The sequence below is a fragment of the Panulirus ornatus genome, chromosome 28, assembly GCF_036320965.1.
Source record: "Panulirus ornatus isolate Po-2019 chromosome 28, ASM3632096v1, whole genome shotgun sequence".
NCBI lineage: Eukaryota > Metazoa > Arthropoda > Malacostraca > Decapoda > Palinuridae > Panulirus > Panulirus ornatus.
In genome coordinates, this window is record NC_092251.1 from 2117501 (window position 1) to 2144940 (window position 27440).

The 27440-nt window shown below is 44.6% G+C and overlaps 1 protein-coding gene across 5 annotated transcripts in view; it reads left to right on the forward strand.

Annotated features, from left to right (window-relative positions):
- LOC139757760 (nephrin-like) overlaps positions 1-27440 on the forward strand; it is a 400579-nt gene that overhangs the window by 213295 nt on the left and 159844 nt on the right. For all 5 annotated transcript variants that reach the window (XM_071678535.1, XM_071678538.1, XM_071678537.1 and 2 more), the window contains one exon: positions 9032-9211. In XM_071678535.1, coding sequence (XP_071534636.1) covers positions 9032-9211 — 180 coding nt within the window. The remainder of the gene's footprint in view (positions 1-9031; positions 9212-27440) is intronic.

Consider the following 27440-nt stretch of genomic DNA (forward strand, 5'->3'; position numbering starts at 1 on the left):
TGTGATAGGAAGATTACAGACCATTTATCATCAGATGGGCAGAACCCACCTGAAGACCACAAGCTCCATCGATCCACAAAGAACAGGAGACGCCACACACACACACACACACACACACACACACACACACACACACACACACACACACACATGACAGTAAGATGAAGAGAGATAATGTAAAAACAATAATATGAATATGAACCGGTGACCAGTGAGCCAGAAGTCACCTTAAAGATAAATGAGTCAAACGTCTTCATCAGATATTCACCAAATACTCACTAGATACTCACCTGCTAAATAGAAATCACTGGTGAACAAGGCAGAGGACTTCGAAAGGCCCATTGACAACAAAGACCAGACCATACGTTGTGTCCCGGAACCAAACTCCAAAAATTCCGACTCTTTAAAGAGATGTGATGCGCTGTGGTGCAAGCACATACCATGCATGGGGAAGAATGGTGGGATCTGATGTAATTCCAAAGAGCTTAAAACAAACTCACATGGCCTCACTCCGCAAAAGAGAAAGCTGATCACTCTTTATAGGAAAGAGAATATCGTTGACTTCACACATCACGCGTAGGAATAAAACATCGCACATCATGAAATGTTCGTGAGTCAGAAGATTTAAACTGACTGATTTTATGGAATCAAATAATGTAAATAACTCAGGACAAGAGGGCTTCAATGAGGGAATCACTACGATAAAACTGTAAGCTGGAGAACAAACAAAATGCTAATGTGATATACAGGGACTTTGCAAAATCCTTTGATAAATGTGACTGCTGTGTCATGGTGCGTGAAGAGCGTAAGATGGGAAAACTGGGAAAGTGAAAAGATAAATGTACAACTTCTTGAATAATAGATCTTTATCAACAGAAAACTCTCACAATGTAACTGACACAGTCAAGGAGGAAAACTGTTGGTAATGACTGAAGACACTAAGCGGAGACAGGGAAGGTATATGATGATTTACATGGAAATTCCTGGAAAGTTTGATTCCAGCTTCGACTCAGAAGTGGTGTCCCATCGGCCCGACAGACATGGAAGACTCAGTGAAATGCTACCAATAAAAGCAAACGTTGTTATAAGCCCAGACCTGCATAACGGCTTGATTATCCAAGGCCCAGAATTGTTTATACGTTGCCTCTTGTATCCAATAGACAGACACACGAAAATGGTTAAGAGATCATAGGCCAAGTATGTACACGTAGGATGTGGCGGTTAAGTGGGTCTGTAGGCAGAGGTACCCAAAAGCAGCTTGACCTCAGACCCAACTCTGGGGGTAAGAAGTTCCCTCGATACCAGCGTGAAGTATGACAGATAAAGCAAGGTTATGACCTACATGACCTACCTGCAGAGAGGACCCCTCTGCCTCTGCTGGTGAATCCTTGAAGGTGAGGAATATTTTCAGGGTTTTCCACCCATGATACACGGTGCTTTCTTTACTACCCAACACTCTAATGTTAAAGGTGTAATTAAGTCTCGAACTGAATCAGGATAATGAAATTGAAAATTACCCTTATCTTCTCCAGAATAATTTTAAAGTAAATTCTCTTCTCTCACGCAAGTGAAATATGTGTTTAGGAAAAATATATGATCCTTTTGTCTCATTGATTTTGTGGTTTAACACTTTCAAAACTATCACGAATACTTCTTTAAGGAGACAGTATGTATAATCGCTTCTTTAAGGAGACAGTATGTATAATCGCTTCTTTAAGGAGACAGTATGTATAATCGCTTCTTTAAGGAGACAGTATGTATAATCGCTTCTTTAAGGAGACAGTATGTATAATCGCTTCTTTAAGGAGACAGTATGTATAATCGCTTCTTTACCCTTCAGAACTTCATTGTTTTATGCTTTGTGATTTACCCTTCGAATGGACAAGTCTCCTAAAGTTCTGTGGTGACTGTGTGTGTATGTACAGCATTATACTTTAAGATTAGATAGAAGATACGTCGTCATAGTAACATGATGCATGTTAATGTAATCATTATCTCCATCAGTGTGGTTCTCTCTACCGTAATCCATATTGGTGTTCGATGTGAACTTGGCTCATTTTGAAAACATGGTTTCTCTGAGTGTCATATTGTCAATATAGTTTTACATCAGTGAGGTTTATGTTAAAGCGGTTTATGTAGCGTGACCCATAGTGGCACTGGTTCATAGTTAATATAATTTATATTCATATAGTTCATGTTTATATAATGTATCATATTGTCATTGTTCATTATAACATTTCATACCAAGCTGGTCCATATAACACAGTTTGTAGTAACGGAGTTTACGTTAAAATGAAGCAGATTGACCAATAACAAGATTCTTTCTCTTAAAGAAATTCTTATCATGGTTATTATGTATGTAGCTTCCTATTGGTTATTATGTATGTAGCTTCCTATTGGTTATTATGTATGTAGCTTCCTATTGGTTATTATGTATGTAGCTTCCTATTGGTTATTATGTATGTAGCTTCCCATTGGTTATTATGTATGTAGCTTCCTATTGGTTATTATGTATGTAGCTTCTCATTGGTTATTATGTATGTAGCTTCCCATTGGTTATTATGTATGTAGCTTCCCATTGGTTATTATGTATGTAGCTTCCCATTGGTTATTATGTATGTAGCTTCCTATTGGTTATTATGTATGTAGCTTCCTAGTGACATTATTCGTTCAGTAATGGATTACATGACGGCAGGTCAGGCACAAACTACAGCTTCGTTTCATTTGTGCATGTTGTCATCATGAAAAGGTTATCTGTCTGAGACTTTACAACAAGATGTTAAACTTTACAGCGGGGTTACTGACGCTGCTGTACTGGTATGCAGTGACAAGCATTACCTGCTTTGTTATGGGGAAAGTAAAAAAAAAGGACCAGAATAGAAATAACAAGAAAAGCATGATCACTTCGTGGAAGGAGAGCGTGAAGGTTCAACATTAATTATATGATGGCTTTACATTTAGTTAACCCAACATAACAGACATCTCTAGAAGAAAGATGGTGGGCTGGATCCTACGATCCTTCGAAATATTTAGAGTTAAGATATGATAAAGCTGTCGAAGCACATATCCTCTCACCGTTATGTGATTGGATCATAATTGGTGAGAAAAACTGAAATTCCTTACAATTTAGCCTAAAAGGCTATATGATTAAAAAGAACTGACCGAAATGTATTAGTTTCCGTAAAGAAATAGAAAGGATAAAGAATTAAAATTTTTTTGCCTGAAAAATAGATACGTTTCAATTACTATATATAATTGCTAAATCTAAATCACACGAATTTATGTGAATTTTCGTTAGTAATCATCGTTATTTCGTGTATGAAATTATGTAAGTACACACGAAAGCGCCTGCGTGTTGTAGGCTGTTAATCTATGCACGAAAAATGACCCAAAATCTTGGTTCACTGATAGTTTGTTCTGCCGTTGTGGGAAGCAATTGCTAATTATCCTACTGCAGGGAAGAAGCACAGACGCATTGTCACTCACATAGCATTTTGGGCCGACAGAAAAGTGGGACTATGAATATAGGGAGAGAGAGAGAGAGAGAGAGAGAGAGAGAGAGAGAGAGAGAGAGAGAGAGAGAGAGAGAGAGAGAGGAAGAGAAATTTTTGGATAAATGGGTAGACAGATAGATAGATAGAATGAGGAAGAGTCTGATATAAGGATAGTTAGATAGTTGAATAGGCTGATAACCAGATGTTTATCCAATTTTGTACTTATATATATATATATATATATATATATATATATATATATATATATATATATATATATATATATATATATATATATATATATATATATATATACTTATGTATCGGTATTACTATACATATTATCCTGTATTATGTTACTGCGAGTAAAGGTACGATTATTTACGTACATTCGAGAGAGACAGTTTGATATTACTAATCAAATGAATTAATAAGTGAATCATATTTACGATATAAGTAGATAAAAAAAACTTGTAAATGAATGAACAAGAAGTACAGGCTTAAATGCCCGCCACTGGGTCCATTCATCTCTTAAAATGGAGAAAATTACTGAGCAGGAAAAGTGGCCAGTGTTTCGTGTGTTTTATTTTCATCCTGGGCGGAACGATTCTAAAATATGCTTACGTTCATTACTCGAAACGTTTTTCCGATTAGATATTGCATTTTCTGTTTTCGTGTTTACTTCTTGTAAGTTTCTTTGATCCCTGTGATGATTTTTCATAGGATCCTTCCTGTTATACTGATTACTTTTTATCGATAATGAATAAGGTTATGAAATAGAGAAAGTACCTCCTTCATCTTCTATATGTACCTTACGTATTTTTTTATGTATACCTCACGTATACTTTATGCATAACTTACTTATATGTAATGTAGATTTAAAGGCTTGTCTCTATCCATATAGTTCAGTTTGTTGATTACGTTCCAATGGTTCTTGATCAGTTAGACATATTTAGCGTATACCTTACGATAGTTGTAGAGATTCTTCTGCTCCCAGACCTCGGGTTTACAACCATGCTGGCGAAATGCCTCTTCGCTCAGTTAAGGCTATTGGAGGCCGCGGCTCGTAGGTTCGACATCCAGGCTTTTATTCTGTCGATATTCATCCTGTGAACCATTAAAATTCGCCACCGGTTGACCCAGCAAGGTTTCTAATACTCTCAGGTAGTCACGTGAAGTGTCTGGACACTTGGAGATCAGTTGTAATTTGATTGGCTCCTCAAGAGCTTTCCTTTCTTGCTGTTATCACAACAGTTTCTATGTTTCTGAACTCCACCTCGATCACAAGGACCTCAAGTGGCCTGTTGCTGCTTCCACGCCTCTGTATTCCTTCGTGTTTCTATGTTAAGTTGTTAAGGGAAGCTGTTAATTAAGCTCTCTTTCAGATCAATGATTTTTGTAACATATTTCTGTAATCATTTCTGACAGTCTTATGTGACTGGTGATACAAAGGATGCAAACCACTAGACTCCACATTCTGTGGGAATCAGATTTCTAATCTGTTATTATATCGTAAGTTTATTCACCATCATCCTTGTAAAGTCCTGGCAGACATTGAGTAAACTCAAGGTGAACCATGTAAACCTCAGATAAAGCTGTTGTGGTGAACTTAAAGTGAATGGAAGTCAGCGCGAGCAACACGCTGACAATCAGCTTATCATCCGACTTTATCGTCAAGTTTTTTGTTCCACCCTCATTCCTCGTCGTGGTTGCCATGGAGAGGGAACTCCCGTCGACATGACTACCTGGCTAGCAAGGGGAAGAGAGAATTAGCGGTGCGAGACACATGTTACTATGGTGAGCGAAGTGAGTAGTCATCGCGGGTCTCAAGTTGTTAAAGGTGAGCAGTGGTCTCGATCCCATTAGTTAGAATGTTGCCATTAGGATTAGGGATTAGGGATGCCATGATTCAGAAGTCACTATAGGGAGGAGGATTAGCTTTTTGACAGCATTAGAAGAAAAATAGTTGGAGGCTGAAACTTTGATATTTATCTCTATTACTTAATTTATTTGATTTAACGGTGGCCATTATGCATCCGACCTAAGATATTTCATATCAGAAACTTCATTATGAAGTGTCTTATGAAACCTTTATCTTTCGCTGATAATGCGTACAAAAACGTCGTATCCGATTGCGTTGTAGATTTCTACAACAATACGATTAAGCAGGGAGTACGTATGATACACGTCGGAGGAAGGGATCGAACTGGATAACTATATTAGACAATTGATATGCAGTTCAGACACCAACAACCAATTTGATTAGGGTTGGTGATTCCCGCGGGCCAGCGGACGTAGGTCCTGGCACGAGAGGTTTCTCCTCATTGAATATCCTAGGAAGCTGTCCAAGGTCAGGTGAAGGTGCAACCAAGGAGAGACAATGAAACGTGGCGGGCGTTACCCGTAGAGTTATGCACAAGACTTATTACCTGGTTCGTCTTTCATCCATTGTTTAGAGGTGCTTTGATTTTCCCAATAATGTATTTATGTCATTTTTTTTACTGCTATATGGAAGAACTATAATCCCTATACGATATATTGTAGAAAATTTTTCGCTGGATCTTTTATTTTGTCCAGTGTACATAGAATATCATGAACCACCTTAGTTTGGTGGGCCGCGTGCCACGTAAGTGTATGTGGTCTTAAAATTTTCCTTGACAATTCAGGAAAGTTTTCAGGATTTTTCATTTGGTGGATCTAGATTGACTTTGGTTGTCCTAAAGCTTAATGAACCAACCAAGCAACCAACCTTGGTTATAGTGTAAACTTAGCGTGAAAGGAAATCATTCTGATGTTAAGACTGATATTATATGCACTTCGAGATAAGGAAGAGCTCTGAGATTTGGTGTAGAGAACCATGTATGTTTCTTATATTTACGTGTCGCGCTTTTATGAATAATTGATAATTTAAAGAACAATAACGACGATTTATTCTCACGAAACTTTATTTTTTGATGATAACATCACACCTGAATATATTATTTTGATGTTGTCGTTCCTTTTGGCGCAAAATATGTAATGAAAACAAAAGTAAAAGAAGGAAACTAAAATAAACATATATATATATATATATATATATATATATATATATATATATATATACATTTGCGTATCATGAACTATTTCACATTCAGAAAACATTCATCAAATTATTTCTGAAACATGTGCACTGGGCTACAGTCTTTTTTTCTTTTTCTTTACATTTATATTTTCCAGTTTGGTACATAGAAGTGAAGATATAATTAATTCTATTCTAATTTCCTGGTGTTTGAGTGTTCTCTCATTAAATGATTAAAGGTTATTTACATTTTCACTTCTTTAACGACGGTAATTATTCTCTCTCTCAAATCCTGTTCTACGAGATTTTCGACCTTTTTAACTAATTGTATAATTGGCTTAGAGATTTCTAGATTAGATTTTTCTATACCTGTTGAGTGTGAAGGTGTTCAGTTTGCAGGGTCATCTATATCTTACCTTACATATTCCTCACGATGGGTTCGGAGGTCCTCTACCTCCACAGCTGGTTCTAGTACCTTACCTCACCTTGATTATACCCTTTGATGGTCTGTGGGACCTTACCATACCTTACGCATGCCTTGCGATGGTTTCGGAGCCATCTATCCTTGCAGCTTGATAAAGGACCAAGATGTCGTATTGTTTCTTTGCTCATCAAGCTGTTCTAGGCCGCGGCCAGAAGCCCTCCCTACATAGCCACATCCCAGCAGGTGCGACACCCGATTTGCGTCCCCTTTCGTCTTACTGACGTACCTTGATGTACATAAGTTCTTCTGAGTAGTTCAGTCTTGCCGATTGATTATTCTGAGCTGTTCCCAGGTACAACGAGGCATATCACGATGTTTACCTGTCCTTGTTCTGACTACTAATTACCACAATTATAACTGATAATTGTCATAGTTACTGTAATTACGTTGACCATTAGAGCAATATCTTTATAAAAGCATCACGACAGAAGACAGTAGCATTAGGGTAGCAGATTACTTTGTTATTTTCTTTGTTTCAGAAAACGTAATGTTAAATGCTTAAAAAGAATATATTCCTATTTTCCCCCCAGCGCCTGGCATACAACTGTGGGCAAGAAAGAAAACCAGCCCAGAATTTTTTTTCTTCTTCTTTATGCCAGGTGTGAGATGATCATCCTGAAAACGAAAGAAAGAAAAAAAAAAGAGCACCAAATATTTTCTTTCCCTCAGCGCTGGGATAATTAAGAAGGAAATGATCCGCCAGCGTATTCAAGAAAGGGTAATTAGAAGGTAGCAATGCGGCTGCAGGAAACATGTGGGCCTAATTTACGAGGTGGCCTAATTATAGAGAAGCTTCGTGATATCGGCGAAACTGTCGCGCCCTTGGGTGAAAGACGGTGGTAATATCTAGCTCCTTCTGGCTACTGTTGCTCCTGCAGATGGTGCTCCTTCTGGCTACTGTTGCTCCTGCAGATGGTGCTCCTTCTGGCTACTGTTGCTCCTGCAGATGGTGCTCCTTCTGGCTACTGTTGTTGCTGCTGTTGTCGTAATCACTTCTGTTTCTGGTGATAGTGTTAATGTTGTTCCTTCTAATGTTGTTGTTCTTAATTTATTCTTGTATTACCTGGTGTTGCCAGTCCTTCTTCTGTATCCACTGTTGCGTCACCCGCATCAGCATGAAATATAAGGTGAAGGGTGCGAGTACGAGATGCCTGTAGAAGAAGAGAGGAGACGACGCTAAGCGAGGAGAGCTCATATCTCGTAAGATGATACGTCCTCCTCCTCCTTCTCCTCCTCCGCCTCCTCCTCCTCTCTTCCTCCTCCTCCTCCTCCTCCTCCTCCTCCTCCTCCTCCTCCTCCTCCTCCTCCTCCTCCTCCTCCTACCTCTCCAAGGCTGGTACTGCTGATATTGCAGCCGCTACTGGGATTTTATTTTATATGCAGATGATGCTCTATTTTATCATACTTTTGCTGATAGCTTTATTGCTGCTCTTGCTTATAAAGCTGATCCTGGTGTAGTTACTCTAACGTAGCTGCTCCTGTTACTGTTCCCGGAGGTTTTACGTGTGTTATTGTTACTCAAGATACAGTTGCTGCTCATGCTTCACCCGATATTACCACCGTTGTTGCCTCTAAAAAGCTAGGGATGAATACTGACGATGGAGAGAGAGAGAGAGAGAGAGATGATGTGTGGTGGAACATTCAGCCTTGGCTAGATATGGCAAGATCCGAATGTGTGTGTGTGTGTGTGTGTGTGTGTGTGTGTGTGTGTGTGTATGTATGTATGCTTTTGTGTGCGTTTCTGTGTGTGTTACGTGGAGACAGTTTTACACTCATGTTGTCCCGTCTCTTAACCTTGTATACATGTACCATGTCCCTTCTTTACTCCAGTTTGTGTAAACACACACACACACACACACACACACACACACACACACACACACACACACACACACACACACACACACATCACCCATAAATCCCGTGCCCAATACCAACCCATTACCATATCTCTCTCAACTCACTAATCCAAATCTTCGCGTTTCTTCTGTGCAGGTTTCAACCGTTCCATCCCCGGATACCCTCGCTACGAGATGATTGGAGACGGTATTGGCGGGGAACACCACCTCAGGATCCACAACGCCACCCTTACCGACGACGCTGACTATCAATGTCAAGTAGGACCCGCTGATGGACACCCGCCCATTAGAGGCACTGGTCACCTCACCGTTCTCAGTAAGTTGGAGATTAAACCTAAAGTTCTTGCATGTTTTTTTTAGGATAAGTTTCTTTTCCTGACCTTGTTTGTTGGGTTTAATACAGGGATTTATTCCTCAAGAGTCTAAAGGATTTATTTCCTTAGGTAAGAAAGTTTATGGCAAGTTAAAGATTTCTCTTTTGTTTCCTAAGTTAAGGATTTGTCTTTCTTCAGTTCGTGTTGACTAAAGGGTTTATCGACCACGTTTAAGGACTTTGTTTGGTCCGAAGGTAATGGCTCAAGTAAGTTAAATGTTTTATATACCGTAATCTTACGGATTTTGTTTGCCACAAGTCAGGAGGACGGTCTGCCTCAAGCAGCGAAGCACGATGATTGCCACCCAAACACACCTGAAGGTATGGAAAGATTTGCATGGCTTGTTGATCCTTTGTGTCGGATGGGACGTCCACAGGTTGCTGTTGGAGGGTTTGCTGTTAGCTGGTGGAGAGTCTGCTATTGGCTATCTCTGTGTTTGTCCTGGTTCTTAGAGGCTTCCCATTGGCTGTTGGAGGGCTTGCTGTTGTCTACTGAAGTATCGCCAGTGGCTTTTGAAGGGTCTGTTTTTGAACTTGAAGGTTTGCTGTTTGCTATCTAAGAGTCTGGTTTTGGCTACTCTCTCTCTCTCTTTCTCTCTCTCCCTCTCTCTCTCTCCCTGTTCTTATCGTGTTTCTCTTCTTTTATATCACTTATTTGTCTTGATCTTCTTTAGTAGTTTGCTTCTTTTTTCATCCTTTTTATCTTTTTTGTTTCCCTTACTTGTCCTTCCCATTCTTCGTTATCTTTTGTTTTACCTCTTCTTTTCTTTTTCCTCTTCCTCGTATTCTTTCGTTTTCTTCTTCGACTTCGTTCCCTTCCCGTCCCAGCCCCTGCATTTATCACCAAAGTAAATTGATACAGTTTATGGAACTGAGTATGAGTTAGATAAAGTTAAATGCTTTTAACAGAGTTAAGGTTAATACAACTTCGGTTAATGGATCTTGAATTTATGAAGTCTTCTATAAAGGGGAGACGGTTAATCGCTTTTCTGTCAATAGATCTGGAAATCGGTTTTGGTTAAAGGATCTAGGGTTAGTGGATAAGCAGTTAATGGAGATAAGGTTAATTAAGTTAATTCAGTGAAGGAATTATGCTCAGTGATAATTGAGTGAATTGTTACTGGGGATGATAGAGATGTAGTTAATTAGGTCAACGACAATCGGAATGTGGGTAATTGGTTCACGGTTAACTGAGGCAAAGCTAAACGAGCTTCGGTTAATCCAATCGCAAATAATTCGTTTATAAAGACATACAATGCCAGTAATCATATGGCTAGTAATTAATTTGTGGTTACTTGGGCAGTAAATCATGAATTAACTGTTAATTGGGTAACAAGCGATTGGGTTGTTGTTTGTTTGCCTTTAACGGAAGTTTTCAGATAATGGAAGAAGCAGTAGATATCCCCGCTCGTTCCTCTTGCTTTCCCACAGGTGACGCGGCCCGAATCCCCCTCGGCTTAGGGTTATATATGATAGAAAATACGGTTTTATGTGGGATGGGAAAGGAACATATGAGGCAGCAAAATAGAGTCTGTGTTGTTGTTGTTTAGTGAGTTTGTGTGTGTGTGTGTGTGTGTGTGTGTGTGTGTGTGTGTGTGTGTGTGTGTGTGTGTGTGTGTGTGTGTGTGTGTGTGTGTGTGTGTAGTGAGGAAAAAGGGGGAGGATGAATTTTCCCTGGTTCTCGTGATTCGTTTCACTCAACCATTAATCAATTGTTTGCTGTCTCCCTTGGAACCCCTCAACCTCTCAGATGTCAGTTGGTGAGATTAATATATAGCTGTAAGGTGACACTGAAATATCGAAGTGGAGACCCATTTTACTTTCCCAGGATGGTACAGGGGAGCCAGAGGATCATCGACTGGGAATCATATTGATGAATTTTGTCACAAGTGTCTCCTTAAAGCCTAGGTTCTCTCCATCTTTCCTCTGGCAGGTAAATACCATGTAGAGAACATTCGCCCATATATTTTTTCCTAATTCTTCTCTGAGTCGAACTTCACGCTGGAAAAAATTAGTCTGTGATTTTCTGAAATTTGATTATGCAGTGGCTTTTGAATTTCATTATTAGTGACGTTAAGCTTAGGAAGGATTTGTGATTATACCGTACAGGTAAGTCACCTTCCTATGAATCATAACCCCATCTATATCTTACGTCGATCTGGTTGCTGCTCTTATCTCTACCACTGAGTTACTATTTACGTGTTATGACAACGATGATCAGATGGACTGTGGACTTAGAAGGATCCGAAACGAGTGTCTGCCCCAGAACAGCCAGGATGCTGTAGTTACGCAGGCGTACAAGCTGTGACCTCCAACTGCTTAACGAAGCATAAGAACAACGCAGCAGCTTGGTCTCAGGGTAAGCTGGCGGAAGCTAAGGTTCTAGACTGTAGTGTGGGGGTAGATGAACCGCGAGACCATTGCAGACCATACGTTCTTTATGCTCCCAAAAAAATGGGAAACGGAGATGTGAGGCCTGCATATGACTGTGGATTATAACACTGTCTTACAACAAGTGCCTTTAAGGCTGGACTTTATATGTGAAGTGTGTCGCCTGCCGGTAGTACGTAACTGTAATATGAGAATGTAACATTGCGTTGTGACATCCAGCAGCAACATAAACCCGTAACACTGTATTGCATCCTTAGTCTGTAATACTGGGATGTAGTTGTAGACTACCGTCCACGGATTAAAGACTCAAACGGCAGGCTGTGGCTGTGGGCTGCGTCTGTGAGGTGCTAGTGTGGGCTGCGTCTGTGAGGTGCTAGTGTGGGCTGCGTCTGTGAGGTGCTAGTGTGGGCTGCGTCTGTGAGGTGCTAGTGTGGGCTGCGTCTGTGAGGTGCTAGTGTGGGCTGCGTCTGTGAGGTGCCAGTGTGGGCTGCGTCTGTGAGGTGCTAGTGGGGCGTCTGTGGTGCTGTGGGCTGCGTCTGTGAGGTGCCAGTGTGGGTTGCGTCTGTGAGGTGCTAGTGTGGGCTGCGTCTGTGAGGTGCTAGTGTGGGTTGCGTCTGTGAGGTGCTAGTGTGGGCTGCGTCTGTGAGGTGCTGGTGTGGGCTGCGGTTGTGTAGCGTCTGTGGGTTGCGCTGAGAGGTTGAGGCAGGCGGCTGGTACTATCCCACGGGGGATTTTCACGTCTTCTGAAATACAGAAATGATATGGAAACTGGTCCTTCTTCCTGAATAAGATATTTTTTTTTAAAGATGTGGTTCGAAGAGGAGGGGGAGGAGGGAGAAGAGGAGGAAATGGGGAAGAAAGAGGCAGAAGAGGAGGAAATGGGGAAGAAAGACGAATGGGAGGAAGAAGAAGGGAATAAATGATAAGGGGAGGAAGGAGGCGATAGGTAACGATGAAGATGAGGATGAAATGGATCTGGGGACAAGGGGAGGATAATAAGGAAGAGGAGGGCAGATGGGGATAATACTACTTTGTTGACTGGTTTATGGGCTGCGTTTTATGGTTTAATTCACTAAACGAACCCGGCTTTCCCGTGTGAAGCAAGACTGAACTGTTTCCAGGCTCCACTTCCTCTGTCTCCGCTTCCAGGATATCCTCCGTACCTGGAGTCTCTACACTTTCGCCTTTCTTCTTTCTTTTAATTCCATCTTTTGTTCCTCTAAACTCTCCTTCTCTCCTTCCTCTTCTCTCTCTCTCTCTCTCTCTCTCTCTCTCTCTCTCTCTCTCTCTCTCTCTCTCTCTCTCTCTCTCTCTCTCTCTCTCTCTCTCTCTCTCTCTCTCTTTTGTTTTCCTTCTTTCCTCTGTTCCTCTGTATTTTTCATTCTCCTCTCCTAGTTATTTTGCTCGCTTTGTTCTGCCCACCCTCTCCCGTATTGCTAGACATAATGTTACCTCTCTCTCTCTCTCTCTCTCTCTCTCTCTCTCTCTCTCTCTCTCTCTCTCTCTCTCTCTCTCTCTCTCTCTCTCTCTATTTTTCTTACCAGTTTTCCGTTTGGTGTGTTGCCGGAGGGAGTGGAGGGTGGGGATAGCGCCTTTACTTTACTATTCTTTTCTTTTATTGCTTTTAAGGTAATTACATTTTTATTTTAAGTCAAATTAAGGCCACACCAACGCTCCTTGATCTTGAGTCTGTGTCGTCTGTGTGTCTATGAAAGTCTGTGTAATGGCAACAACCCTGAGCAAGGTTTTTTGGTTCTGTTTTTACGCTGTAAAAAACAGCGATACGAATTTTGAGACACTGATGAATTGCACTCATACGATATCAGAATTTACCGTCACAGTTAGATAAGTTGAGGACTAATAGAATTTCAGGTCCTGATCGTTTCTGTCCACGAGCAATTAAAAACGTCAAACACAAAACTGTCAAACCGCTGACCTGTATTCATCTCTCCAGGATGGAATAGTCCCGCAGGACTGGAGACTGGCAGACGTCACTCCTATATTCAACAAACAAAGCAGTGAATCGCTGGCAATAACCGTCCTATTAGCCTCATATCAATTATATGTAAACTCTCGGAGTCGATTATTGGAGATAATATCTTATCCTATCTGGAACAACTCAATCTCATCAGTAATATACAGCATGGTTTTAGAAGGCACAAGTTATGCCTTACAAACCTCCCTGAATTTTATTATAAATTCTTCAACCCACGACAAGACAAAAGCAATAGATATTATATTTCTGAACTTCCTAAAAGCGTTCGACAAAGTCTCCCACGTTATATTGATGTATTAAGTCCGAGTCCTGGGTACTGCTGGGTACACAGGAAACTGGACTGAAGCTTGGTCAAGTGATAGGAAGCAGAGAGTCGTAATGAACAGTGAAGCATCATCGTGGTCACCCGTCACTAGTGGGCTACACCAGGGACTCGTACTTGGGCCTATATTATTTTTCATCACATATATTGACGTTGTTGATGTAAGGTTAGATGGCTTGATGTTTCTATTCGTAGATGACACAAAGCTCGGTCATGCAATATCAACTAAACAATGTAAGCAAAGATTACAAGAGGATCAAGATGAAATTGCTGACTGGTTTAGAAAATGGCAAATCACATGTAACGTCAATAAATGCCAGGTGTTACAAGTAGGAAACTTCAACAAAAAGATTGATTATGAACAGATGGGCCACAAGATAAAGGACACTCCTTGTTTGAGGGATATAAGGGTCACTGTCTCCAGTTACTTCAAATTCTCCCAGAATTGTAATGAAGCAACCAAGAAAGCAAACAGAATGTTGGGATTTAGTAACAGATATTAGTTCCTTCCTTGCGGACAGATTGCGAAAATTAGACTTGTTCCCTGTAAACAAGAGGCATCTTCGAGGCAAGTTTGATCGAATGTTTTAAGATACTAAAAGGATTCAGCAACGTCAATATTGAAATTTTCTGTACAGTAGCGCCAGCACTACCAAGAGAGAAGATGGACTAAAACTTAGAAGTCACCGAATTAATCTGAACTGGACAAAGTATTCCTCCTTCAACGACATTATTGATGCGTAGAATAAGCTCTCAGAACCTGTTGTTCATAGCAGCACTCTTAAAACTGCAAATCTCTTACAACACTATACCGTAACCTTCTCCTCCTCACACGCAAAAACCAGAATGAGAACATAAAATGCACCACCACCACACACTACACATGCAACCATAAACCACAAACCATCACACATCAAGCGATACACATCAACACCACCACCATACATTACAGACCTACATTCTCCCCCCACACACACCATATGCTCCACATCGCCCAGTCGAAATTTATTGAAGCCGGTGTGTTGGACCATCATTCATAAGTGTCGTGAGTTTGTGAAGCAGTTCAGTAGGACGTAACACACCCGTCTTTACTGAAAAGTGACGCAATAATTTACTATGCCTTTAGAACACTTAAGGGGAAAAGAGGAATGGTTATATATCTTCATTATAATTTCGACAGCGCCTCAGCAACACCTCGTCCCAACCCATGCTGTGTTTCTCGATCATAATTCCATTACTGTAAATTTCCGAAAAGTTTCCCCATTCCTTGAAAAATGCTTGTAAGGCATTTGCCAATAACGTCTAAATGATAGGCTTCGTATGTTTACAAATGCCCGTATCATTCATAACGCATCGTTGTCAAATGCTCGAGACTGTTGGAAGTAAATCATCCTTAACTACATATTTATTGATATATAAATGGGGCATGGGTGCGTCCCTTCATTTTGACATCGAGAGAGAAGCTTATTCAATTTTTTGTCTCATTGGCTTCATATCTTACACAGTGAGAAAGATCATATCCGGGTTATTGTTTGAATACAATTTGCTACAGAATCCTTAGTTTGATATGCTTCTTTTAAAGACCTTTCCAAGTGAATGACATAAGCGTATAGAGTGGGAATGAGACATGCAGCCAAGGGAGAAAGATGAGAAATAATGAGATGTCTCTTGGAACACCTAAACAAAAGAAAATAACATTCCCACTCACATTCTGGATGGGAGAGAGAGAGAGAGAGAGAGAAGAGAGAGAGAGAGAGAGAGAGAGAGAGATGATGTGTGGTGGAACATTCAGCCTTGGCTAGATATGGCAAGATCCGAATGTGTGTGTGTGTGTGTGTGTGTGTGTGGTGTGTGTGTGTGTATGTATGTATGCTTTTGTGTGCGTTTCTGTGTGTGTTACGTGGAGACAGTTTTACACTCATGTTGTCCCGTCTCTTAACCTTGTATACATGTACCATGTCCCTTCTTTACTCCAGTTTGTGTAAACACACACACACACACACACAACACACACACACACACACACACACACAACACACACACACACCACACACACACACACACATCACCCATAAATCCCGTGCCCAATACCAACCCATTACCATATCTCTCTCAACTCACTAATCCAAATCTTCGCGTTTCTTCGTGAGGTTTCAACCGTTCCATCCCCGGATACCCTCGCTACGAGATGATTGGAGACGGTATTGGCGGGACTCCACCAACAGCTCCACAAACGCCTATACGCCCATAAGAAAAAACCACAAAACCTTAAAAAACGCCAACAACCAAGAAAAGAAAACGCCAAAAGAACCAACGCCACCAAAAAACACAAAAACAACGCACCAATACAACTAAAACGCCTAAAATCCACCACAAGCCAGCCAAAACCACTAACCAAAAGCCAAAAAAAATAATTAAACCAACCCACTCCTTAAAACCCCCACTAACTTACATTACAACGGACGACGCTGAACTATACATGACAAGTAGGAACCCGCTGATGGACACCCGCCCATTAGAGGCACTGGTCACCTCACCGTTCTCATTAAGTTGGAGATTAAACCTAAAGTTCTTGCATGTTTTTTTTAGGATAAGTTTCTTTTCCTGACCTTGTTTGTTGGGTTTAATACAGGGATTTATTCCTCAAGAGTCTAAAGGATTTATTTCCTTAGGTAAGAAAGTTTATGGCAAGTTAAAGATTTCTCTTTTGTTTCCTAAGTTAAGGATTTGTCTTTCTTCAGTTCGTGTTGACTAAAGGGTTTATCGACCACGTTTAAGGACTTTGTTTGGTCCGAAGGTAATGGCTCAAGTAAGTTAAATGTTTTATATACCGTAATCTTACGGATTTTGTTTGCCACAAGTCAGGAGGACGGTCTGCCTCAAGCAGCGAAGCACGATGATTGCCACCCAAACACACCTGAAGGTATGGAAAGATTTGCATGGCTTGTTGATCCTTTGTGTCGGATGGGACGTCCACAGGTTGCTGTTGGGGGTTTGCTGTTAGCTGGTGGAGAGTCTGCTATTGGCTATCTCTGTGTTTGTCCTGGTTCTTAGAGGCTTCCCATTGGCTGTTGGAGGGTTTGCTGTTGTCTACTGAAGTATCGCCAGTGGCTTTTGAAGGGTCTGTTTTTTGAACTTGAAGGTTTGCTGTTTGCTATCTAAGAGTCTGGTTTGGCTACTCTCTCTCTCTCTTCTCTCTCTCTCTCTCTCTCTCTCTCCCTGTTCTTATCGTGTTTCTCTTCTTTTATATCACTTATTTGTCTTGATCTTCTTTAGTAGTTTGCTTCTTTTTTCATCCTTTTTATCTTTTTTGTTTCCCTTACTTGTCCTTCCCATTCTTCGTTATCTTTTGTTTTACCTCTTCTTTTCTTTTTTCCTCTTCCTCGTATTCTTTCGTTTTCTTCTTCGACTTCGTTCCCTTCCCGTCCCAGCCCCTGCATTTATCACCAAAGTAAATTGATACAGTTTATGGAACTGAGTATGAGTTAGATAAAGTTAAATGCTTTTAACAGAGTTAAGGTTAATACAACTTCGGTTAATGGATCTTGAATTATGAAGTCTTCTATAAAGGGGAGACGGTTAATCGCTTTTCTGTCAATAGATCTGGAAATCGGTTTTGGTTAAAGGATCTAGGGTTAGTGGATAAGCAGTTAATGGAGATAAGGTTAATTAAGTTAATTCAGTGAAGGAATTATGCTCATGATAATTGAGTGAATTGTTACTGGGGATGATAGAGATGTAGTTAATTAGGTCAACGACAATCGGAATGTGGGTAATTGGTTCACGGTTAACTGAGGCAAAGCTAAACGAGCTTCGGTTAATCCAATCGCAAATAATTCGTTTATAAAGACATACAATGCCAGTAATCATATGGCTAGTAATTAATTTGTGGTTACTTGGGCAGTAAATCATGAATTAACTGTTAATTGGGTAACAAGCGATTGGGTTGTTGTTTGTTTGCCTTTAAGGAAGTTTTCAGATAATGGAAGAAGCAGTAGATATCCCCGCTCGTTCCTCTTGCTTTCCCACAGGTGACGCGGCCCGAATCCCCTCGGCTTAGGGTTATATATGATAGAAAATACGGTTTTATGTGGGATGGGAAAGGAACATATGAGGCAGCAAAATAGAGTCTGTGTTGTTGTTGTTTAGTGAGTTTGTGTGTGTGTGTGTGTGTGTTGTGTGTGTGTGTGTGGTGTGTGTGTGTGTGTTGTGTGTGTGTGTGTGTGTGTGTGTGAGTGTGTGTGTGTGTGTAGTGAGGAAAAAGGGGGAGGATGAATTTTCCCTGGTTCTCGTGATTCGTTTCACTCAACCATTAATCAATTGTTTGCTGTCTCCCTTGGAACCCCTCAACCTCTCAGATGTCAGTTGGTGAGATTAATATATAGCTGTAAGGTGACACTGAAATATCGAAGTGGAGACCCATTTTACTTTCCCAGGATGGTACAGGGGAGCCGAGGATCATCGACTGGGAATCATATTGATGAATTTTGTCACAAGTGTCTCCTTAAAGCCTAGGTTCTCTCCATCTTTCCTCTGGCAGGTAATACCATGTAGAGAACATTCGCCCATATATTTTTTCCTAATTCTTCTCTGAGTCGATCTTCACGCTGGAAAAAATTAGTCTATGATTTTCTGAAATTTGATTATGCAGTGGCTTTTGAATTTCATTATTAGTGACGTTAAGCTTAGGAAGGATTTGTGATTATACCGTACAGGTAAGTCACCTTCCTATGAATCATAACCCCATCTATATCTTACGTCGATCTGGTTGCTGCTCTTATCTCTACCACTGAGTTACTATTTACGTGTTATGACAACGATGATCAGATGGACTGTGGACTTAGAAGGATCCGAAACGAGTGTCTGCCCCAGAACAGCCAGGATGCTGTAGTTACGCAGGCGTACAAGCTGTGACCTCCAACTGCTTAACGAAGCATAAGAACAACGCAGCAGCTTGGTCTCAGGGTAAGCTGGCGGAAGCTAAGGTTCTAGACTGTAGTGTGGGGGTAGATGAACCGCGAGACCATTGCAGACCATACGTTCTTTATGCTCCCAAAAAAATGGGAAACGGAGATGTGAGGCCTGCATATGACTGTGGATTATAACACTGTCTTACAACAAGTGCCTTTAAGGCTGGACTTTATATGTGAAGTGTGTCGCCTGCCGGTAGTACGTAACTGTAATATGAGAATGTAACATTGCGTTGTGACATCCAGCAGCAACATAAACCCGTAAACACTGTATTGCATCCTTAGTCTGTAATACTGGGATGTAGTTGTAGACTACCGTCCACGGATTAAAGACTCAAAACGGCAGGCTGTGGCTGTGGGCTGCGTCTGTGAGGTGCTAGTGTGGGCTGCGTTCTGTGAGGTGCTAGTGTGGCTGCGTCTGTGAGGTGCTAGTGTGGGCTGCGTCTGTGAGGTGCTAGTGAGGGCTGCGTCTGTGAGGTGCTAGTGAGGGCTGCGTCTGTGAGGTGCCAGTGTGGGCTGCGTCTGTGAGGTGCTAGTGAGGGCTGCGTCTGTGAGGTGCTAGTGTGGGCTGCGTCTGTGAGGTGCCAGTGTGGGTTGCGTCTGTGAGGTGCTAGTGTGGGCTGCGTCTGTGAGGTGCTAGTGTGGGTTGCGTCTGTGAGGTGCTAGTGTGGGCTGCGTCTGTGAGGTGCTAGTGTGGGCTGCGTCTGTGAGGTGCTAGTGTGGGTTGCGTCTGTGAGGTGCTAGTGAGGGCTGCGTCTGTGAGGTGCTAGTGTGGGTTGCGTCTGTGAGGTGCTAGTGTGGCTGCGTCTGTGAGGTGCTAGTGTGGGTTGCGTCTGTGAGGTGCTAGTGAGGGCTGCGTCTGTGAGGTGCTAGTGAGGGCTGCGTCTGTGAGGTGCTAGTGAGGGCTGCGTCTGTGAGGTGCTAGTGTGGGTTGCGTCTGTGAGGTGCTAGTGAGGGCTGCGTCTGTGAGGTGCTAGTGAGGGCTGCGTCTGTGAGGTGCTAGTGAGGGCTGCGTCTGTGAGGTGCTAGTGAGGGCTGCGTCTGTGAGGTGCTAGTGAGGGCTGCGTCTGTGAGGTGCTAGTGAGGGCTGCGTCTGTGAGGTGCTAGTGAGGGCTGCGTCTGTGAGGTGCCAGTGTGGGTTGCGTCTGTGAGGTGCTAGTGTGGCTGCGTCTGTGAGTGCTAGTGTGGGCTGCGTCTGTGAGGTGCTAGTGTGGCTGCGTCTGTGAGGTGCCAGTGTGGGTTGCGTCTGTGAGGTGCTAGTGAGGGCTGCGTCTGTGAGGTGCTAGTGTGGCTGCGTCTGTGAGTGCTAGTGTGGGCTGCGTCTGTGAGTGCTAGTGTGGGCTGCGTCTGTGAGGTGCCAGTGTGGGTTGCGTCTGTGAGGTGCTAGTGTGGCTGCGTCTGTGAGTGCTAGTGTGGGCTGCGTCTGTGAGTGCTAGTGTGGGCTGCGTCTGTGAGGTGCTAGTGTGGCTGCGTCTGTGAGGTGCTAGTGTGGCTGCGTCTGTGAGGTGCTAGTGTGGCTGCGTCTGTGAGTGCTAGTGTGGGCTGCGTCTGTGAGGTGCTAGTGTGGCTGCGTCTGTGAGGTGCTAGTGTGGCTGCGTCTGTGAGGTGCTAGTGTGGCTGCGTCTGTGAGGTGCTAGTGTGGGTTGCGTCTGTGAGGTGCCAGTGTGGGTTGCGTCTGTGAGGTGCTAGTGTGGCTGCGTCTGTGAGGTGCTAGTGTGGCTGCGTCTGTGAGGTGCTAGTGTGGCTGCGTCTGTGAGGTGCTAGTGTGGGTTGCGTCTGTGAGGTGCTAGTGTGGCTGCGTCTGTGAGGTGCTAGTGTGGCTGCGTCTGTGAGTGCTAGTGTGGGCTGCGTCTGTGAGGTGCTAGTGTGGCTGCGTCTGTGAGGTGCTAGTGTGGCTGCGTCTGTGAGGTGCTAGTGTGGGTTGCGTCTGTGAGGTGCCAGTGTGGGTTGCGTCTGTGAGGTGCTAGTGTGGGTTGCGTCTGTGAGGTGCTAGTGAGGGCTGCGTCTGTGAGGTGCTAGTGTGGGTTGCGTCTGTGAGGTGCTAGTGTGGGTTGCGTCTGTGAGGTGCTAGTGTGGCTGCGTCTGTGAGGTGCTAGTGAGGGCTGCGTCTGTGAGGTGCTAGTGAGGGCTGCGTCTGTGAGTGCTAGTGTGGGCTGCGTCTGTGAGGTGCTAGTGAGGGCTGCGTCTGTGAGGTGCTAGTGTGGCTGCGTCTGTGAGGTGCTAGTGTGGGTTGCGTCTGTGAGGTGCTAGTGAGGGCTGCGTCTGTGAGGTGCCAGTGTGGGTTGCGTCTGTGAGGTGCTAGTGTGGCTGCGTCTGTGAGGTGCTAGTGAGGGCTGCGTCTGTGAGGTGCTAGTGAGGGCTGCGTCTGTGAGGTGCTAGTGTGGGTTGCGTCTGTGAGGTGCCAGTGTGGGTTGCGTCTGTGAGGTGCTAGTGAGGGCTGCGTCTGTGAGGTGCTAGTGTGGCTGCGTCTGTGAGGTGCTAGTGTGGCTGCGTCTGTGAGGTGCTAGTGTGGCTGCGTCTGTGAGGTGCTAGTGTGGGTTGCGTCTGTGAGGTGCTAGTGAGGGCTGCGTCTGTGAGGTGCTAGTGTGGGTTGCGTCTGTGAGGTGCTAGTGTGGGCTGCGTCTGTGAGGTGCCAGTGTGGGTTGCGTCTGTGAGGTGCTAGTGAGGGCTGCGTCTGTGAGGTGCTAGTGTGGGTTGCGTCTGTGAGGTGCTAGTGTGGGTTGCGTCTGTGAGGTGCTAGTGTGGCTGCGTCTGTGAGGTGCCAGTGTGGGTTGCGTCTGTGAGGTGCTAGTGAGGGCTGCGTCTGTGAGGTGCTAGTGTGGCTGCGTCTGTGAGGTGCTAGTGAGGGCTGCGTCTGTGAGGTGCTAGTGAGGGCTGCGTCTGTGAGTGCTAGTGTGGGCTGCGTCTGTGAGGTGCTAGTGTGGCTGCGTCTGTGAGTGCTAGTGTGGGCTGCGTCTGTGAGGTGCTAGTGTGGGTTGCGTCTGTGAGGTGCCAGTGTGGGTTGCGTCTGTGAGGTGCTAGTGTGGCTGCGTCTGTGAGGTGCTAGTGAGGGCTGCGTCTGTGAGGTGCTAGTGAGGGCTGCGTCTGTGAGGTGCTAGTGTGGCTGCGTCTGTGAGGTGCTAGTGAGGGCTGCGTCTGTGAGGTGCTAGTGAGGGCTGCGTCTGTGAGGTGCTAGTGAGGGCTGCGTCTGTGAGTGCTAGTGTGGGCTGCGTCTGTGAGGTGCTAGTGTGGCTGCGTCTGTGAGGTGCTAGTGAGGGCTGCGTCTGTGAGGTGCTAGTGAGGGCTGCGTCTGTGAGGTGCTAGTGAGGGCTGCGTCTGTGAGGTGCTAGTGAGGGCTGCGTCTGTGAGGTGCCAGTGTGGGTTGCGTCTGTGAGGTGCTAGTGAGGGCTGCGTCTGTGAGTGCTAGTGTGGGCTGCGTCTGTGAGGTGCTAGTGTGGGTTGCGTCTGTGAGGTGCCAGTGTGGGTTGCGTCTGTGAGGTGCTAGTGAGGGCTGCGTCTGTGAGGTGCTAGTGTGGGTTGCGTCTGTGAGGTGCTAGTGAGGGCTGCGTCTGTGAGGTGCCAGTGTGGGTTGCGTCTGTGAGGTGCTAGTGAGGGCTGCGTCTGTGAGTGCTAGTGTGGGCTGCGTCTGTGAGGTGCTAGTGTGGGTTGCGTCTGTGAGGTGCCAGTGTGGGTTGCGTCTGTGAGGTGCTAGTGAGGGCTGCGTCTGTGAGTGCTAGTGTGGGCTGCGTCTGTGAGTGCTAGTGTGGGCTGCGTCTGTGAGGTGCTAGTGTGGGTTGCGTCTGTGAGGTGCTAGTGTGGGTTGCGTCTGTGAGGTGCTAGTGAGGGCTGCGTCTGTGAGGTGCTAGTGTGGGCTGCGTCTGTGAGGTGCTAGTGAGGGCTGCGTCTGTGAGGTGCCAGTGTGGGTTGCGTCTGTGAGGTGCTAGTGTGGGTTGCGTCTGTGAGGTGCTAGTGTGGGTTGCGTCTGTGAGGTGCTAGTGTGGCTGCGTCTGTGAGTGCTAGTGTGGGCTGCGTCTGTGAGGTGCTAGTGAGGGCTGCGTCTGTGAGGTGCTAGTGAGGGCTGCGTCTGTGAGGTGCTAGTGTGGGTTGCGTCTGTGAGGTGCTAGTGAGGGCTGCGTCTGTGAGGTGCTAGTGAGGGCTGCGTCTGTGAGGTGCTAGTGAGGGCTGCGTCTGTGAGGTGCTAGTGAGGGCTGCGTCTGTGAGGTGCTAGTGAGGGCTGCGTCTGTGAGGTGCTAGTGAGGGCTGCGTCTGTGAGGTGCTAGTGAGGGCTGCGTCTGTGAGGTGCTAGTGAGGGCTGCGTCTGTGAGGTGCTAGTGAGGGCTGCGTCTGTGAGGTGCTAGTGAGGGCTGCGTCTGTGAGGTGCTAGTGAGGGCTGCGTCTGTGAGGTGCTAGTGAGGGCTGCGTCTGTGAGGTGCTAGTGAGGGCTGCGTCTGTGAGGTGCTAGTGAGGGCTGCGTCTGTGAGGTGCTAGTGAGGGCTGCGTCTGTGAGGTGCTAGTGAGGGCTGCGTCTGTGAGGTGCTAGTGAGGGCTGCGTCTGTGAGGTGCTAGTGAGGGCTGCGTCTGTGAGGTGCTAGTGTGGCTGCGTCTGTGAGTGCTAGTGTGGGCTGCGTCTGTGAGTGCTAGTGTGGGCTGCGTCTGTGAGGTGCTAGTGAGGGCTGCGTCTGTGAGTGCTAGTGTGGGCTGCGTCTGTGAGGTGCTAGTGAGGGCTGCGTCTGTGAGGTGCTAGTGAGGGCTGCGTCTGTGAGTGCTAGTGTGGGCTGCGTCTGTGAGGTGCTAGTGTGGCTGCGTCTGTGAGTGCTAGTGTGGGCTGCGTCTGTGAGGTGCTAGTGTGGCTGCGTCTGTGAGGTGCTAGTGTGGCTGCGTCTGTGAGGTGCTAGTGTGGCTGCGTCTGTGAGTGCTAGTGTGGGCTGCGTCTGTGAGGTGCTAGTGTGGCTGCGTCTGTGAGGTGCTAGTGTGGCTGCGTCTGTGAGTGCTAGTGTGGGCTGCGTCTGTGAGGTGCTAGTGTGGCTGCGTCTGTGAGGTGCTAGTGAGGGCTGCGTCTGTGAGGTGCTAGTGAGGGCTGCGTCTGTGAGGTGCTAGTGAGGGCTGCGTCTGTGAGGTGCTAGTGAGGGCTGCGTCTGTGAGGTGCCAGTGTGGGCTGCGTCTGTGAGTGCTAGTGTGGGCTGCGTCTGTGAGGTGCTAGTGTGGCTGCGTCTGTGAGGTGCTAGTGTGGGTTGCGTCTGTGAGGTGCTAGTGTGGCTGCGTCTGTGAGGTGCCAGTGTGGGTTGCGTCTGTGAGGTGCTAGTGTGGCTGCGTCTGTGAGGTGCTAGTGTGGCTGCGTCTGTGAGTGCTAGTGTGGGCTGCGTCTGTGAGGTGCTAGTGAGGGCTGCGTCTGTGAGGTGCTAGTGTGCACCACCACCATACATTACAGACCTACATTCTCCCCCCACACACACCATATGCTCCACATCGCCCAGTCGAAATTTATTGAAGCCGGTGTGTTGGACCATCATTCATAAGTGTCGTGAGTTTGTGAAGCAGTTCAGTAGGACGTAACACACCCGTCTTTACTGAAAAGTGACGCAATAATTTACTATGCCTTTAGAACACTTAAGGGGAAAAGAGGAATGGTTATATATCTTCATTATAATTTCGACAGCGCCTCAGCAACACCTCGTCCCAACCCATGCTGTGTTTCTCGATCATAATTCCATTACTGTAAATTTCCGAGAAGTTTCCCCATTCTTTGAAAAATGCTTGTAAGGCATTTGCCAATAACGTCTAAATGATAGGCTTCGTATGTTTACAAATGCCCGTATCATTCATAACGCATCGTTGTCAAATGTTCGAGACTGTTGGAAGTAAATCATCCTTAACTACATATTTATTGATATATAAATGGGGCATGGGTGCGTCCCTTCATTTTGACATCGAGAGAGAAGCTTATTCAATTTTTTGTCTCATTGGCTTCATATCTTACACAGTGAGAAAGATCATATCCGGGTTATTGTTTGAATACAATTTGCTACAGAATCCTTAGTTTGATATGCTTCTTTTAAAGACCTTTCCAAGTGAATGACATAAGCGTATAGAGTGGGAATGAGACATGCAGCCAAGGGAGAAAGATGAGAAATAATGAGATGTCTCTTGGAACACCTAAAGAAAATAACATTCCCACTCACATTCTGGATGGGAGAGAGAGAGAGAGAGAGAGAGAGAGAGAGAGAGAGAGAGAGAGAGAGAGAGAGAGAGAGAGAGAGAGAGAAATCTTTACGAAAGATGGAAGGAGAAAAAAGAGAAAGGGAGGGATGCAGGCAAGAGAACAGAGACGGGAAGAAGAGAAACGAGGAGAACTAAGAGGGAATATGGAGAAACAAGAAGAGGGAGGGAAGAAGGAGAATAAAGAGGGTGAAATTTCATTAAAGATGGAAGGAGCGAAGAGAAAGGAATGAACAGAGAAGACAGAACAAAGAAGGAAAACAGGAAGGGAAGGAGATAGAAAGGAGAAAAGCAACGGAAGAATACACGAGGAGAACAGGAAGGGAAGAGGGAGACAGGAGAAGGAGGAGGGAAGAGAGAGAAAGAGAGGGACAGAAAACCTTCTTTATGCCCACTCATTACCCAGGGCTCAGGGTGTGGGTGATTTAGGCGACCTCATTAGCTGGAGACGATGCTTGGAACCCTTGGCATTGCCCAGTCTTCTGGCGCAGGACCGCTCAGGGAATGAGGCGTCCCTTGCTTCCTGGTGTGGGAGCTAACTTTTTATTCTCTCTCTCTCTCTCTCTCTCTCTCTCTCTCTCTCTCTCTCTCTCTCTCTCTCTCTCTCTCTCTCTCTCTCTCTCTCTCACTTCTTCGCTCCTTCCCTTGGTGAAACTCTTACTCTCTTTCCTCCATCATCCTTAATATCGATGAGAAATTCAATCACATATAATGAGTCTTGTACCTCAGGCATAAGTTATTTTTAATCACACATTCATATTATGATTAGCAGTCAATAAAGCTCACCCAGCCGGGGGCAATACATATTCATACACCCGAAGGGAAGAAAGTATTAAGCATCTTCACGGGTAAAGGATTCACAAGGACGAAAATCCCCAGCTATAGTTGGCAAAATTCGAAGATATTTGGCTGATGACCCAGTCTCGTTTGTCGCCTCTTGTGCATGGGTTAACATCGCTGTTCCTTAATTTGCAACCGCCCATGTTATGGGGGGAGAGATTTTACTGAAGCCGAAGGCAGATTCTCTACACTGGAGAGTAGTGTGTGTGTGTGTGTGTGTGTGTGTGTGTGTGTGTGTGTGTGTGTGTGTGTGTGTGTGTGTGTGTGTAAGCAACGTGATTTGTTCCTTGATGTTTCTTTACCATGTAATAACATCAAGGGATGCATTGGTGTTTCATGAAACATATGACGTGCGTACTCAAAAGCACACACATCCCGTCTGTCAACAGGGCTGGCTGGAGTAAGCAACTATCATGCTAATATCATTTTCCTAATACATATTTATCAAATATTTCTGAACGTGTTATTTGCATATTCAACATCTTACAAATCAGTACGTTATTAACTTCATTTGTGTTTCCTTTCTCTTCGTATTCCTCTCCTTTCTCCGTTGCTATCGTAGCCTTTTATTAAGAAGAAGAAGAAGAAGAAGAAGAAGAAGAAGAAGAAGAAGAAGAAAAAGAAGAAGAAGAAGAAAAAGAAGAAGAAGAAAAAAAAGAAAAAGAAGAAGACAGACAGACAGACAGACAGACAGACAGACAGACAGACATACAAACAGAGAGACAGACTAGAGTTAGATGCGGTACAAGAGAAGGGGAGCCCCCCCCCCCCCCCCCCCCCCCCAACGCCGCCTTTCGTGAGGTTTAAAATTAGAAAAGTTTTTGAAATTCGAGCGAGGCGGCGTTTGCTATCGGTGAAGATAAAGACTTAATTAGCGCCTGCGGCCGCGATCCAGACAAAGCAAATGTAAAACACGACGCTGTGAAACAGATTGCTACCTTAAAGATCGCCTTTAAAAGTCTTCGATGACAAGGCTTTAAGACGACTGTTGATGACACCTTAACACTCTTATTGACGTCTATCTCTTCTCTTCTACTTCCAATGGCTCAACTTGGTTGGACCTGGAAGAACTGGGATTCATTATTTCCTGTTTAGGTTATGAGGAACTTTATGTGGAACTTTTGTACCATCTTACCTTCATCCACTTGGTCGAGTGATTCTTTGAGCACAGGATATTCGGGATTTATTAGATATTTCCTGACTGTTAGTGTTATATTCGTAGGTGGGTAAATGTTGGCATTCATCAGCTGTGGTCTGGTGGAACTCTGAAGTGGTGATATATGTACTCCCCCCCCCCCTTCTTATTAGAAACCGTAATAAAGAAAACAGAATGTGGTCTCTAGAGTAGTGTCATATATGATTACTATTTGCTAACAGTTGGAGGAATTATGTAGCAAGACCATTATGTGTGCTTGATGGAAATTCTTAGTAGTAATGCAGCCAGTTTCTGAGCAGCTG